The sequence below is a fragment of the Myripristis murdjan genome, chromosome 12, assembly GCF_902150065.1.
Source record: "Myripristis murdjan chromosome 12, fMyrMur1.1, whole genome shotgun sequence".
Taxonomy (NCBI): domain Eukaryota; kingdom Metazoa; phylum Chordata; class Actinopteri; order Holocentriformes; family Holocentridae; genus Myripristis; species Myripristis murdjan.
In genome coordinates this window covers 5,281,821-5,298,126 of record NC_043991.1, presented here as the reverse complement: position 1 = coordinate 5,298,126, position 16,306 = coordinate 5,281,821, and the positions used below count along the sequence as shown (strand labels likewise).

The 16,306-nt window shown below is 39.5% G+C and overlaps 1 protein-coding gene across 2 annotated transcripts in view; it reads left to right on the top strand.

The window, feature by feature from the left end:
- Positions 1-5,238: 5,238 nt before the first annotated feature.
- The window catches only part of atp2a2b (ATPase sarcoplasmic/endoplasmic reticulum Ca2+ transporting 2b), a 43,095-nt gene continuing 32,027 nt past the window's right edge, over positions 5,239-16,306 (top strand). The window contains exons 1-5 of one of the 2 annotated variants that reach the window (XM_030065925.1): positions 5,239-5,882; positions 8,320-8,337; positions 8,470-8,552; positions 12,607-12,711; positions 15,981-16,119. In XM_030065925.1, the coding sequence (XP_029921785.1) occupies positions 5,765-5,882; positions 8,320-8,337; positions 8,470-8,552; positions 12,607-12,711; positions 15,981-16,119 (463 nt within the window). In that variant the 5' untranslated portion in view covers positions 5,239-5,764. The remainder of the gene's footprint in view (positions 5,883-8,319; positions 8,338-8,469; positions 8,553-12,606; positions 12,712-15,980; positions 16,120-16,306) is intronic. The other variant, XM_030065924.1, reaches the window with a different exon arrangement.

Below are 16,306 nucleotides of genomic sequence, written 5' to 3'. Positions count from 1 at the left end.
TTTTCTTCATCACAGGTCTGGTTGCACATCAGAGTGTGTACAACATAAAAAGATTAATCTGTGTATTGGTGCCGCTCTGGGCATCTGCTTGGTCATTAACTCTCTGTGCTTGTGGTAATTATGCGAACAAAGCTTTCAGACCTTAGGTGAAATGAAAGGTGAAATAGCCTTTCAAGTGTCTATTTATAATCTGAAATAAATACCATTTTACTCTCCACAATGGGATAATGTATTATCATTTTATACAGCAGTCTGCTTCTCTTTTGTCAGTTCAACATGCTGTGGTTAGATCAGGAAATATCCACATCCACAGAATTAGAGTGGATGGGGAAGACCTACCACATGCATCATGGCTGGAGTTGGACCTGCAATTGAAGTACATTTACCACTACTGACAGATTAATTAAATTCAAAACTTAATCACTTTTTAAGCTAACTTCCTTAATCCATCTAATTTTAAGTACTTGGCCAAAAACAACATTCCTCGGTGGTTTCAAAGACATGAACACAGTTTTTGTTTTTGTGCCTATTTTTGTGTCTGTAATGTTTGTTTATTGTTAAATGCTGGTATGAAATCTCTTTATCAGTTTGTGTTGTTTTGTTCTGTCTCTATACCACATCTTCTCCGGGCTATATGTAACGCATTGGCCTCCATTACGTAGGAGAGCCCGGCTGAAATGGATTTTTATTGGGTGGTGTTTTGTTTTCAAGCAGTGTCATTAATTTTCATTGAAGCAGGGGCCGTTTCAGGGGATGGATTGTCTTCAGTTCTCTTCTTCGCCCAGCCAAGGCTATTAGGATTGCAGGCTTAAAACAACTGAATTGTAAAGGCTCCAAAAGACTCTCAGGCAGTTACCGAGAAAACCTGTATAATAATGCGAGACACAGACTCGCTTAAATTTGCATATAAGCTTCTATTTACATGCTGTCAATATATCTTGATTTATTTCCACATTTGAGAGGTTTCTTAGTTATTGCAGAGTAACAGCTGACATAACAGGGCTCAGATTCAGTGTAACCAGTAACCAGTCCTGTGGGCGTTTTGCAGTGTGAGTCTGTGTTTCAGCCTATGCCTATGTCACAGCATACATACAACATTAGTAATATACACATATTATATATATTTTTACCATTGGATGTTGTTGAATTTTGTTAACCCTCTGAAAACCAAATGATATTCCTTTTATTTCTTTCAAAAACATGAGACAGACTGACAACCTGTCCAGGGTGTTTCCCTGCCTTCCACCAAGTCAGCGCTGGGACTGAATCAATGATTATATAAGTTGACATTTTTTCAATATTTTAATGTTTTTAAATGCTTCACCTATCTCTCTCTCTCTATTTATCTATCTATCTATATACATATGTATGTTTTTATCTTTTTTGTGCCTTTCTTTGACTATTTTCTTTAATATGATAAACAGGCTTTTTGTAATTTTCCTCAACTTTTAAAAATATTTTTTTAAATATTAATTTCTATAAACAACATCTTTATGGGCCAATGTAGTGATTTTTGAATATTTTCAAAGGAATAAAGGGAATTTTGCATGCTGGCCACGTCTTTAGGTTTCAGAAGTGGTGTTAATTTGACAGACTCCTTTATTTTTACAGTTAAATGTTATTTCTGTGTTCAGGAGACAGCAGTTTGATGCAGCTGCAGTCTCAGAGAAGTTTCTCCAACACTGATTTCATTACAATGAGACATCCTGTATGTTACAACAGATTGGTCTATTTAGGAAAGACAATGTAGGCCATTAAAGTTCATTCTTATCGCTCAGTGGTGTGTCTAGTTGCTGACAAAGATTTCCCTCAGGCAGTTCCCAATAGTGGCTCCATACATTCACCAGATGTATAGACGTTTCTCTTCTCTTATCACTGAGCCTGTGTATCTGAGCATGGCATGACACATTAATCCAAGTCTCTGAAAATAACTTCTGTCTTTCTGATAGCTTGACAGTGGAGGAGACTGCAAAAGGCAGAAATCATCCTCACCCACCTGGAGTTTGCAGTTTTACTGGTTGAGGTCAATCTCTTTGTTCCTCTGCCGACAAGCTTTATAATGTATTCTGTAACCCCTGACCCGGTCAAAAAAAGTTTTACTTTCTCTGCATAGAAGAAGACTCTTCCCTTAAAAAACTAAATGCAGTGTCTCTGGCCTCATAAGTGACACTGAACAGCCCACAGCCTCACCCTGCGGTATCATTTCAAAGACTACTTTTAGGAATACTTTAACAGATAAATGTTTTCTGAGGCAATGATAAAGGGCCAGAGAATGTATGATAAGGACAGCTGTGTTGTATCACCAGCACTGTCTCTCTGTCAGTCCACACTAACAGGGAATGGGGTTCTTCACTGATAACTCTGCTAATATTGGCAAGTATACAGTAATCAGCTCTGGACTACAATGTGAAAATGGAGGTGTTTTACAATATTATTTTACATGGTTGTTGCTCAAAACTGACCTGAGAGATTTTCTTGGGATTTTGTGGTCATTTAACACAAATCTATTACTGTAACTTTCAATTACAGAGTCAATGTTAACTATTTTATTTTACATTGGCGACACCTGCACTGCTGGGACGTGACACACTCACCCAAAATGTTTTGTGCTAAAACAACTCAAGAGAGTCTGAGATGTCCTGGCTGGTGATTATGAAGATACCGTGTCACTTCTGAGAGCACTGTAAATAGCATCGAGCTCCTTTGAAGCTTGGTTTAGTAGCCAGAAATTTTGCATAAACCGAAACTGAGAATGTAACTGAGCATGATTAAGAGTATTTACCAGTCGGAGCATTATGTGACCCTCAACCTGAGCACAGAGGTGTCTGTCTGTGGCCAGCTGAGACATGGTGCCTTGCCTCTGGAGGAGGAAACCGGACACCTCCATTCTATTCCAGAGGAAGACAGAAAGTGTCACCTGTGTGAACCTGGGAGAGGTTGAGAATGAAATGCACTTGCTTGTTGTATTGTGCATTATATCACAGTTTTAGATCTGGGCGTTTCTTAAAAATGTCTGCAGAATGTCCGGATTTGTTTTTTCTATGACAGATGAATGCAAACGTCAGTACCTGTTCACAAAGTGATTCATCCAGCTCAGTTTGTGTTAAATGCTGGTCAACAGCATATAAGGATATATTGGTTGTTTCAGAGCTGTGATGTCTGAAGAGCAGGCTTGCGTTCATATTTGATTTGGACATTGTTTATATGCATGGAGATGTATTATATTTGTTCTTCCACTCTCAGTATGGCATTGCTCTTTGCTGTTCTGTTTTGTAGTGTCTTGTAAACACATGCAGGCTGGGCACCTGTTGGTGCATGACACTAAATAATTACTCACTTACTTACTAGTAGCCTGTGCCAATACCCTTTGGCAACTCCCTAGCTCAAAATATACCAACTATGTCTAAACAGAAACACCCTCACCAGCTACCCCTAAAACCAGGCTGCACTTTACTCTGCTGGCAGATGATCCCAGAAAGGACAGATGATATTATTGTTGACTCAACATTTGTCTTTTGCCGATATCAGCACAGGCATGGAAATCAAACCCTTGAATGCACCTACACTACTCACAAAAAGTTAGGGATATTTGGCTTTTGGGTGAAATTTATAGAAAATATAAAAAGTTCACGCTACAGTGATATTATATCATGAAAGTAGGGCATTTAAGTAGAAGCATACACTGGTGATTTCCTCATCTCAAACAATTTATTGAAACAAAAGCCAACAACAGTGGTGGATATACCACAACAAAAAATGTCAGTGTCAATAACTTGTCATGTGCCCTTGAGCATCAATTACAGCTTGACCACGACGTCTCATGCTGTTCACAAGTCGACTTATTGTCTGCTGAGGCATGGCATCCCACTCTTCTTGAAGGGCGGCCCTCAGGACATTGAGGTTCTGGGGTACAGAGCTCCGAGCCTCTACACGGCGACTCAGCTGATCCCATAGGTTTTCTATGGGATTCAGGTCTGGAAAAAGTGCAGGCCACTCCATCTGAGGTATCCCAGTCTCCAGCAGCCGTTCCCTAATGATACGACCTCGATGAGCTGGAGCATAATGCAAGAAAGATTGAACTATACGGCCAATTGTAACAACCTGATGTGAATTTTGCTGTTAAACACTGCAAAAACTCAAAATCTTACCAAGAATATTTGTCTTATTTCAAGTCAAAAATGTCTTATTACTAGTCAAAATATCTCATTACACTTAAAATAAGACATGATCACCTCAGAAGTAACTTGTTTTTAGACAACTGTCTCTTGTTTCAAGTGAAAATTTGCTTGAAACAAGTGAAAATTTGCTTGTTTCATTGGCAAAATTTGTTTCTTGTTTCTAGCTAATTTTCACTTATTTCAAGTGAATTTTCACTTTTTCCACTGGCAAATTTTGCCAATGAAACAAGCAAATTTTCACTTGTTTCAAGTAAATGTTCACTAGAAACAAGTGAAAATTGTCTAAAAACAAGTAACTTCTGAGGTGATCATGTCTTATTTTCAGTGTAATGAGATATTTTGACTAGAAATAAGACATTTTGACTTGAAATAAGACAAATAATCTTGGTAAGATTTTGCGTTTTTGCAGTGAACTCCTTGTTAGAGAACAGCAACTTGTGCAAAAAGTACTGAAACATTGAACAGTTGGACATGTGCATTCAAAAGTTTACAGAAGGTCACATTAAGTTCACCTGTAAAGGTTATAATGCATTTTAGGTTCATCCTGAAATTTCACCCGAAAGCCGAATATCCCTAACTTTTTATGAGTAGTGTATGTGAGCGAAAACACTTAGGCGCTTATTATCGCATTGCACTGCATATAGAATAATGACAGGGAATAAAACAGAAAATACCAGTACTTATTCTCAGTATCCAATACAGCAACACAATGCAATAGAACAGAATAGAGTGCGAGTGAAAACAGTGTGCTGTAGGCTGTCAGTAACACCTACAGACGCTACAAGGCGGCAGAGGACAGGCGTGACAGATGACCGCGACGCTTTCATTACAATTACAATCCAGGAATTTAAACCTTATTTATTTATATCTTTGCATTTTGGACGTCGATATCAGGCGACAAGCGCGTTTAACGAAATGTGGCGATGATGATGACACAACAGGACACAGGCAGACACCGGGGGGACTGTCCTGTCTGTCGGGGTCGGGCCAAGTGATTGAATAGGATATCCGGATTTTCCCAGCCAATGAGCGGATTCCACATGCGGACAGCGAGCGCCGCATTCAGCACGCGAGAGCTGCGGCGGACAAACGCGATTGGGCGCCGATGAGGACGCTCGGCTTCTTCTGCAACACACAGGCGAACGGGAGCTGAGCTGACACTTTAAACCACATGTTTAAACCATCCCGTCGCACCGTTTTCGTAAAGATTTCGCCCCTCGTGTAGGAAAACAGCAGCAGCCGCGGCGGTGGTATGACTGGTTCCGTGAAGGTTTCGCTGGAAAGCTAGCGGAGCGCAACGACCGGCGACGAGGATCCCAACGGTTAACGTTAGCTAGCATTCTCAGTTAGCCTGTTAGCTAGCCGTTAGCTTACAAGCCGCTAAATCATCCGCCGGTGTACCAGCCCGTGTCGAGCCGCGTCAGCCACCCGCAAAGTGTGTCCCTGTTCGCGGTGAGCTGTGAAATCAAAGGACGGCAGAAACAAGCGACCCGGTTAAGTTTGGGAAGAGCGGCGCCGAAACAACAAGAAGAAGAAATAGAAGCAGCAGCAGGAGGAGAAGAAGTGTCCTCAAGTGGCCGTTCACCATGGACAACGCACACACAAAGACCGTGGAGGAAGTTTACAGCTTTTTTAGCGTCAATGAAAGTACAGGTCTGGGTTTAGATCAAGTGAAGAAGCAAAAGGAGAGATACGGACCTAACGGTGAGTTAAATACCGGTGGACTCGCTTGTTTTAATGGTTTGAAATCACCCTCATCCTCGGCGTCATTCATGGCCCCGTGGCTTCAGTCTGTAACGGGCGACATGCTGAGTTTGAAAAAAAAAAAAAGCACAGGTTTCTGACGTAACCATCAATATGTCGAAATACATCCAGTTTATCCTGTATGAAAACTATCAGTGAATAAAGGAGAAGGTCGTCCTTTAATATCCTCTTAGTCTTTGCTTTACGCCGGTTCAACCTCCTGTTTATTGTCTTGGGGGTCAATTTGACCCCCATTCACTGCTTAACGTCTCTAAATCCATTTATTTATTTTATTTTATTCAATTTATAAAGGACAGTGTGCACTTTCATTAGCTACTCAAAGGAATAAAAAGATGAGTGCACCAGATTTAGCAAGAAAGCTTATTTCCATAGTCATAGTCATATTTATTAACTCTTCACCACAATTGTGGTATGGAGTGCAAACAACACAAAACAAATGATGGACAGTCATAATGAGTCATCACAGGTCGAAGTAAACAGAAAAAACAAGCCTGCACTTGATCATTTAAAGAGTGGCAAAACCTTATTCAAAAAAGCACCCAATTTACATATTGTTTGTAAATTATCAGTCTTCAGTAAAGCTATACATTTAAACATAGATGGGCGATTTAAAAAATATTTAGGCAAGTACTTATTTCTGGTCTCAGACAAAATTAAATTTTTACATTCAAACAAGACATGATATTCATCTCCCAGGTGGCGGTCATTACACACGTTACAAAACCTTTCATTCCTTTCCAGACCCTTGTATTGTCTATTATTAGAAGTTCGGAGATTACAAATGGCCTGACTATACTTCTTATTTTCACAGAGTAAATATTTTTCAAACTTAAAAACGTCTTTAAATTCACAATATAAATCACATGAGGACATGCTCTGTAGTTCATAACGCCATTTCTGCACAAACTGATCCTTTAACCTCTGCTCAACTGCCATCTTCAGCCATTTAATGTTATCACATCTCTGGTCTGACCAAACATAAGAAAAACCGCATTCATCTAATATTTGCTTAACAAAGGAAATCCACGGTGATACATATAAATCATTAATATATAAATTAAATAGACAGTTATACATCACCCTGCTGATCTTTGTTTCCTTCCCCATCACTAAACTCCGCCAATAGCCAATAATTCTTTTTTTGATGTCAACACATAAAGGGTATCTTCCAAGTTCGCCATAAATCATATTATTACAAGTGGACATTTTAACTTTCAAAATGTACTTGAGAAATTTCAAGTGTAATTTCTCTAAGATCTGTCTCTAAGATCATCTGTAGTCCTTACAAATAACATTAAAACAATCAACACAGTAAAACAAACATTAAAATAATCAACACAGTAAAACAAACATTAAAACGATTAACACAGTAAAACAAACATTAAAACAAACAGACCTGCACCTATCACATACCAATACACACAACATAAACACTACAGGCAGGCCATACATACATAAATAAACAACCTAACCATTCCTAATGTAAAGTGCAGTGTAAAAAAAAGCCAGTTAGGTAGTAGAAATTATTATTGCATACTTAAAGTGCCAATGTAGAAAACTGTAAACCTATTAGCATTATAATGTAAAGTGCCATTGCAGAATTTTGCTTCATATTTACTGACTTTTTCTAATTTAATAGGGGCAAGTTGGTAAAGATAAAATTAACATGATACGTTTTCAATGTCCTGCACTAGGGCTGCATAATATGGATAAAATCTCATACCTCAATATTTATGCCAAATACCACGATAGCGATACACTATACAATATGACTGTGGGTTCACACTTAAATGAAATTTTAAGTGGTGTAACAGTGGAAATTAAGCATTCTTCAAACAGCATGATAATACCAAATGGACATAGAAAATGCATTTACTCTACAAAATATTTTATTGATAAGAGCAGACCAATCAGTGTCTTAGGCTAGCCATAACCCTAAATTTAATATCATCCATATCGTTTCCTTTTGAGATATTCATATCTCACGTCACATATTCATATCTAGGTAATGGTACGATACATCAGTCAGCCGTATCCTGTGGACATTTGATACACATCGGTGTTTATTTGCGCTCAGTTTGACCCCAGGCTTTTTTTTTTTTTTTTAACTGTATAAACAAGAATACATGAAAAAAAATGCAAAGGTTTCTGATGTAGCATATATATTGAAATACATCCAGTTCTCTATCAGTGAGTGAACTATGATTGAGTAAATAAGGAGGTCATCCTTTAATCTCTTATTTTTCATTGTAGTTTTGCCTTATGCCGGTTAAAACTGCATGGTACTTGGCTAATATCAAGTAATGACATCTAACAACATACCATCTCTCCATCTCTCTCTCCTTTTGTCTGTGTTGTCCTTGGGGATGAACTGCAGAATTACCAGCGGAAGAGGGTAAGTGGATGGATGTAACAAAATGCTACCAGGCATCTGAAGAAATTTTCTGTGAAATGTCAGTGTTTAATTCCCCCACTAAAGGAAGCACAGACATGCTCTTTTTTCTGAATGACACTCTTTGTTTTGAAGGTAAATCACTTTGGGAACTGGTGATTGAACAGTTTGAAGATTTACTTGTGAGGATCCTTTTACTCGCTGCCTGCATATCTTTTGTAAGTATAATGAACCCCTTTTTTTTTTTTTTTTTTTTTTTTTAGCTGCACAGGTGGCTTGTTCCATCTTAATTTAAGAGAGGTGGACCTGATGAAACAAATTGAAGAGCTCTCATGTAATTCCTTTCCCCAGCCTGACTTTTGTTAAGCTCCCTTTTCACTGTCTTATTTTTTATTAAAGCTTAGTGAACAGCTGTATAAGGGGGAATGTTGAGCAGTTAACATTCAGTAAAATATTCAGAATGATGTGAACTGGAAAATATCCAGTTTCAGGTGAAACCTGCTGTAGAGAGAGAAATGAGCAGAGACATTACACATGTAAGATGGTGTTTGACTGTCGGCAGTGTTCTCAGAGAAGGAATACTCTGTTGGGGGAAAAACAGTATAACTTGGCTTTCTGCCAGGTGCACACGGACTGTGTACATCTCTGCCACCACATTTTATTCCCCTCCTTCAGTGATGAGTTGAGTAGGCCTTTACAGTATATATCTGTGAGCCTGCAAAGTGTATATAGTACCTTTCTAATTGATCCAGTGCAGATCACAGCTGATCAAGAGCGCTGTTCAAAGAGGAGAGGAAAAGCACCCAGAATTTGTCTGGTGAAGCAACCCAGATGTTAATCTGAAATGGAACATTTCCTCACGATTCTGTCTTGAGGCTTTATTTTATATCAGTGCATGCATGGTTTCTCTCCTGAGGCAAATCGCAGGTCATTGCAACCTCGCCGAGTCTGTGGTGTCTCATGTACTTGATGTTTGCACACCAGTAGTCAGGAAGTCTGTAGTGATTAAAAATAACACAGATGAGCAGCGAATCCAGGAATAATTACAGTATATCACTTTTACATGTGTGATTATCCTCCAGTATGCTGTTGGAATGAACAACATGGTCTGGCTATTTAGGAGTGGAAGTGACAGACACTTGAGAGGGCCAAATGTCTGTCTGTCTGTCTGTCTGTCTGATGATTGAACTTTGTGGCGTTAACTTGTCACTATTATTCCTGGCACACTGTCAAGACTTTCCTGAGCCTTACATTGATGTCCAGTTTCAAATGCTCACATCAGTTCACTTGGGACCCATTCATGTGTGGGACTGTCAATTTAAAGACATAAGCTTTGTCCCAAAACCATACTACATACTAATACTCAGCAATACACACTGGATACCGTCTCCATACTACACTGTTTTTCACCCACCAGAATGTCACGACACATCAGCTGACAATGTTATGTGACCGTCGTACAGACTTCTTCTACCGCCTTCCAATGTCATATTTGAAAATCAGCTTGTGCATAAATACAAAAAACATATTCTCAACAGATTTCAATTCATTTTTTATGTTTTTTATCAACTTCTTATTTTACTGTCGCACTCTGAGTAGCTCCTCCCCTTCTGATAAGCGCTGCATTGTGGGACAATAGTGTGCAGTAATTTCACTCTCAAAATGATGAACTAATTGATTATGTATGCTGACATTCTTGAGACTGCATTTTCACACTTTTACATTGTGAATCAACATCCAGACTAACGTTTTTTACCACTGTCCTGGAACCGTTACAAAAAGGAATTACAAACATCCCGAAATCAGTGTAAACAGTGCTAAATTCTAAATATTGTGCTTTAACTTTGTTACTGTAATCTCTAGTGGTTATTTGCATAAAAATACACAATTCAGATGACTAGGGAATAAAGGATTGTGTTTGTATTTAAATGATTTGATATATTAAAAAAAAAGGTTAACATACTGGTGTTAGGAACGTAACCAGTTAATTCTCTCTTTAATATCTATTTTATATTGCTGGGAGAACATCAACAAATTTACCCTTCAAACAACTATGTTTATTCAATTTTCTGACCAGAAACTACATTTTACAAGGTTACATTTGAGCATATCACAATAACATTATAGATGATCTCATTTTTATTCATTTTTACCAAATATAGCTTGAACGCATCATAATGTAACTTGATGCAACCTAACGATAATGAGGAGCCAGCAGCAGCTCAGTGAGACCCGGGTCTCTGGGGCAACGATTGCTATTGCAAGAGCATTTCAGAATCATTATATTTTTTCATGGGTCTCGCGCCCCAGACAGCTAAGGGGGCAGCCAGTGATTACATACAATAACAGCAAGAGAACAGACGCTCAGTTTCATCACCTGGTAGTGGGTAATGCTGGTTCTAGCTACTATGGATGCACAGCCAATCCAATTTGTCATTTTCTAAGAGATAGGCAAATAATGATGATAAAATCCCAGAATTCCCCTTTTGTCCCGGAAGCATCCTGTAGGTGATGTTTGTCTGTCCCAAACACATTTTTTTCTGTCCCTGGGATGACGAGACGCCCTTAGTCTCAAGGCCTGGTGTGAACACATTTCATACTCAATACTTGGTAACATTGAGTATGTAGTATGCTTTCAGGACACAGCTATAACTTGTGTAGCTTGTGTTCCTGCCACCAGTGCCCATTCTCAGCGGAGGTGACAGATTTTGGGTGTGACAGTGTTCACCATTTCCTGATTGTGTTCACCATTCACTGATACTGTTCTCACTCCATTAGCTTTGGCTATTGGCCCATATGGCTGAGAATATAACCAGTAACCAAGGTGCAGTGGTGACATCCAGCTATTCACTAGTCATGGTTTGCAGAGCTCTCACACAAACACATGTCCACATTTTTATTACGTTTCTGGCAACTTAAAATGACAACATTTTGACTCCCAACGTCAAATGCAAACATTTATAAATGCTTCAGACTGAACATGCAGTCTGCTCCAGAACTGGACTGCGCAACATGAACAAATATGTTTGATAGACATTTAGAATTTAATTTGGCATTTGTGGGTTGGAGAGAGGACATTTGGCATTTGGTCTGACACACTTTAGTCCTTTTGGCTTAGCTTCCAAATGAGGAGAAAACTGTTACTCTGCTCTGTTTCTCTGGCACTGTGGGCTCAGCCTCTGTAATATTGGCTGACGCAGATTGGATTTTGATATGAATTATTAAACTGTTAACAAATTCCTGTAATTGTTATGCCCAATACGTAATGATAGGAATGACAAGTTGCCATTTAGAATTAGTGTATTGCACCATTGGAGTGGGTGATGTCGGTAACTCTCACTCTGGCAGCCCAAGACACAGTAATTTTGCTATCCATGCCTGCAGTTTGAACCAAACATACACATATGTACCTCCAAAACATTCAGCGTCTCCTTCTAAGTCGAGCCACACCCAGTCTGAAGCAAACAGACGGGTACTTCTGACGTGATGACCGTCAGAAGCAAAGGAGGCACCTTCACACAGCACAAAGTCAATGGAGACTGATCAGTTCAGCTTTTAAAGTATGCTTGAGATTTGCTTGAGCAAATCTTGTTCCCAGGCTATTTTGTCATACTTAGTGTCAAACATAAATCAAAATGACTTCCCAGTCTTGTACCCTACCACTCGTGTGACAGAGACATGGATGGAACTACATTTGCCAGAGCAGTAAAAATTACAGTTACCGAATTCATTGAGTTCATATGTAATTTTATTTTAGGTAAATATGTTGTGTGTAGTGGCAATAATAAACTCACTGTGCACCTACACTGAGGTAGGGTTAAAGGCCAAGCCAGTCCTAAAGGCTGCCTCGGAGATGAAGGTAAACTCTGCACTTGCAGAACTAGTTGTCTGATGCCAGTTAATGGACAGGCACCTTGTAAATGGTCTTGACATTGTGAAGCCCTACGTGGTCCATGTACCATGCTAATAATAGCATAAAATATTTGGCCTAGATGAATTTCAACTATGGTGGTTAAAACCTGTCTTTCAGTAGAATGATGGGTTACAATGAAGTTGGGCTCCAGGTTTTAAACACAAGCCTGCATGACCAAACTTTTCTATTGTCAGAATTGTTTTCTTCAACCTTTGCGAAGCAGGATGTTCTCATGTTATCCTTGTTTCTCTTATTGTGGTTATCCAGCTGAGCCGGGTCTTTCACAAAGCAGCATTATTTTTCATTCCATCCCAGAGCTTTTGATTATTGCTTAATAATTTTCCCCCCTTTGTGTGTAGGTGCTGGCCTGGTTTGAGGAGGGAGAGGAAACCATCACCGCCTTTGTGGAGCCTTTTGTTATCCTTCTTATTCTTATAGCAAATGCCATTGTAGGAGTGTGGCAGGTAAGCGTTTCTTTTTAACCTCTGCTTTGTTAGTTTGGGGTAGTGGTGTTGAAAAATAGTTTTGCATGAATAGTATCTTGAGGTAAAATCAGGGTTTCACTGAGACAAATGTTAATTTCCCATATTAAGAAATACTCCATGAAGGCAGTGCTTTCCAGCTGTCATCTCTGTTTCAGTGTTTCAATGTAAGGACTCAACCATTTGTATTTTTATTCATAGTATTTCTGGCAATCAGAAAACTTACTAGCACAAGTTAATAGACCATGTTAATAGTAATAAAATCAATCATAGTCAAATGCAATACAGTCTATCTGGTGGCTTTGTCAGAATATTAAGAGGCAATAATGAAACAGCACACATGTATTCCTTGTTACTTTATAATTCTTAAAGATTAGATAATCTAAGTAATTAAATTATTAAGCAAATTAAACCTAGAATTGCCTAGAATTTGTTCTTTATGGGTTAACATGGTCTGTGGACCGTCCTCTCAGCAGCAGCAACACTGATGAAAGACCATAGAACCACTACAGGTGCACTATAGGTGGCAATGTAAATAAATAAATAAAAATAAATGGACTCAAGCTTCTCAGCTGATTGCAGGTGTGTGTGGTAAATGATTGAAAGCGGGCAGCCCTACCAAACATACAGTGATTTCTTCTTTCTTTTCCACTCTTTATATCTTACTTGTGCACTGGACAAATAAAACTGCTTAATGCTTATATGCTCATTTTTCAGCAATAATGGAAGTGAAATAACCAGGAGCTAAACATGGAAATGTTGTCCTTAAAGTACTCAACACAGTTCTAACTAATGTGTAGCCAAATGCTCTGTTATTTTATTGATTCATTTGTTTTTGGAATAAAAATAGTAGTGGGAAAAAGTCTGCCTAAATTCCATCTTGGACTTTGGACGTGCTAATCGTCAGCCTACCAGGGAGACTGAGTCCAAATCTATTAGAAGACTTGGACTAGAAGTGCATGGACAGCTGTAGCAGGGCAGGTGTGTCACTTTGATGTTGAATGGCTAATGAGCTTTGGAGCTCAGCTACCTGATCCAGCCCTCCCAGCTGCTCCCATAATCGACTTATTTATCAACAGCAGAGACAGAAACAAGCTGAAGGAGAAGCTCAAGAATTTTCCAGACCATGCTAGGAATTGTGCATCACTGAGAAATAGTTTTGACTTCTGTGGAGTTTTTCTTGGAGTTTGAGAGTTTCAACCAATTGTATGTGCATAACTTGAGCCATGCGGAGGGAGGGTTTTTTTTGTTTGTTTGTTTTGTTTTTTATGGAAAGGCTTGTTTAGAGATTTTATTATGAAAGACACAAGTTCTACATAGCGTTCCCCATCCAGGCTAAGGATAGATCACACATCCCATTGGACCCTCGGGGCAGAGAGAGAGACCAGCTTCATATATTTCTCTCTTCCTTTTCTCAGTCACACTGGAACCCTTGCCTGCTCCACTTTCTCCTCCCTGAGTGTATTTTGGTCTCCATTCATTAGCCTAACTGGCCTGGGAAACCCTAGCTTTTACCCTTTCACGAAGCAGGGCTCCCTTGTCCCTTCAGGAACATTAAGAAGAAACATGCAATTTTCTGAAATGGCATTGGCATTGAGATGTTTTCTACCCCTTCATACCTCAGTGTGTCTGCCGAGTCCCGACCCTGGGGGTTTTAAGTCTCAGTGCCTCTGAGAAGTGTTATTGATTTGTCAGCGTACACCTTGATTGTTGACAGGCAGCAGCAGTCTCGGATGGAGGCACTTGAGAAACTAATTACCATCTTGTCTGTCTGGCATCCTTTTCAGTCAGATCCAGAACGTTCAGAAAAAAGCTGGTTGCCCTGTAGTGGGTCGCGATAGCTCGGCTCAGCAACTCTTTTCTGGGACTTTTGGATGACAGTGCTTAATTCATTGGACCGAAAAAAAATTCAGTAAATAATGTCAATGATTGTTAATGTTAATGAAGTTATCATGTTGTATGTTACAGCTGGAATTTATGTATGAGACATCCATAAGATATACTACTCATGACATTTGTGTATCTTTTTTCTTCTTAACTTCCTTGTGTTGCCAGAGCCCTGTAGTTCATGTTAGTCAAAATAAAGAAAATAAATTAGATATGCATTGCAGAAATGGATTTTCACTGGCTTCCTAAGGGTGAAGCCCCACCACTGAAATGGAGCCCCCAGTATTGTGGTTCACACCAACCACATTTCAGAGCTCTTCAACAATCTTTCATACTGTGAACTTTGTCAGAGAAGACACCTTTACTTGTTAGAGTAGGTTACTCTGCAAAATGCTTTGTGGCTCTGCTGGATTATCATGTAAATGTAATGCTCACTGTAGGCCCTGCTGAGGTTTGTGTAAATGGGGAGCTGTTAACATGGAGATCGCCTCCATTGTTTATGCAAACAAAGCCAGAGTGGATGACGTAGAGGGTTTTAGATGCTGTGTCTTGGTTGATAAAGGCCTGCCCATTTTTTAAAAATCAAGAATTGCCTTCTGAATTCAGGGCAACCGAATCATTTACAGGCCAACCTTGCAACTCACAGCTTACCAGGGAGCCATTTTAATGCCATAGTGTCCATGTTGCTGTCCCTCGTAAAAGACCACACTCCGAGGGTTGTGCCTTGTCTTGTGACGTCTAGTTCAGTGCTTCCTGCCTGCCAAGGGAGTAGCTACCACCAGAATGCTGCTCCCTCTGTGGACAGTCAAAACTAACAGACAAGGGAAAGTCAGCAGTAATACAGCAAGTGCAAGTGGAGGATAATTGGGGAGGAAATGAGCTGGCAAGAGAAATGAAAGTTTAAAGAAACTGAAAAAGAAGGATGACATTTAATATACTTGATCTGATAGCATATTCAGATGTCATACTGAGGGTAATGAGAAGTCCCAGGGTGACCCTGAAGCGTGATATCACAATATTAGTGTTACCACATCTGATTCTGAAACCATGTGACCTAAGGAACCCGCATCTACTCACACACCCACCAGTTTTCTCAGGGTTTTTAAAATTTTATAACATGCCCCCGTGTTGAGGCATGCTGCTCAACTGTCCTCATTAACTTACCTCTTTCTTCCCTACTGAGTTTATGCAGCAGTTAAGTAGTTATCTCCATCACTCTGTTTTGAGTTACTGTGCTGTAAGAGTATGTTGTGGAGGGCAACGCGTATTGCCATCCTCCTTTTTCATCCAGCCCTTGCTTACGCTTTTTTCTGTTTGTTTGGGATTTACTCATTTTTATCTTTTATTCTATTTTTACTGTCCAGGAACGAAATGCAGAAAATGCAATTGAAGCACTAAAGGAGTATGAGCCAGAGATGGGCAAGGTGTACCGCCAGGACAGGAAGAGTGTCCAGAGGATCAAGGCCAGGGACATTGTGCCTGGAGACATCGTGGAGGTGGCCGGTAAGATGCCTGAATGAAAAATGGTGTGGGTGAACTTTTGATTGAGGTGACTGAGGTGCATTTACATGGATTAGGAGCTCTCTTTTACTCGCAGCTCTACCCTAACTGGAGAAATGGAGTCAACAATAAATTCAAAGGTCGAAGTCATTACAGAGCAGCTCCAAGGGAAGGAAATTCAGATTTTTCA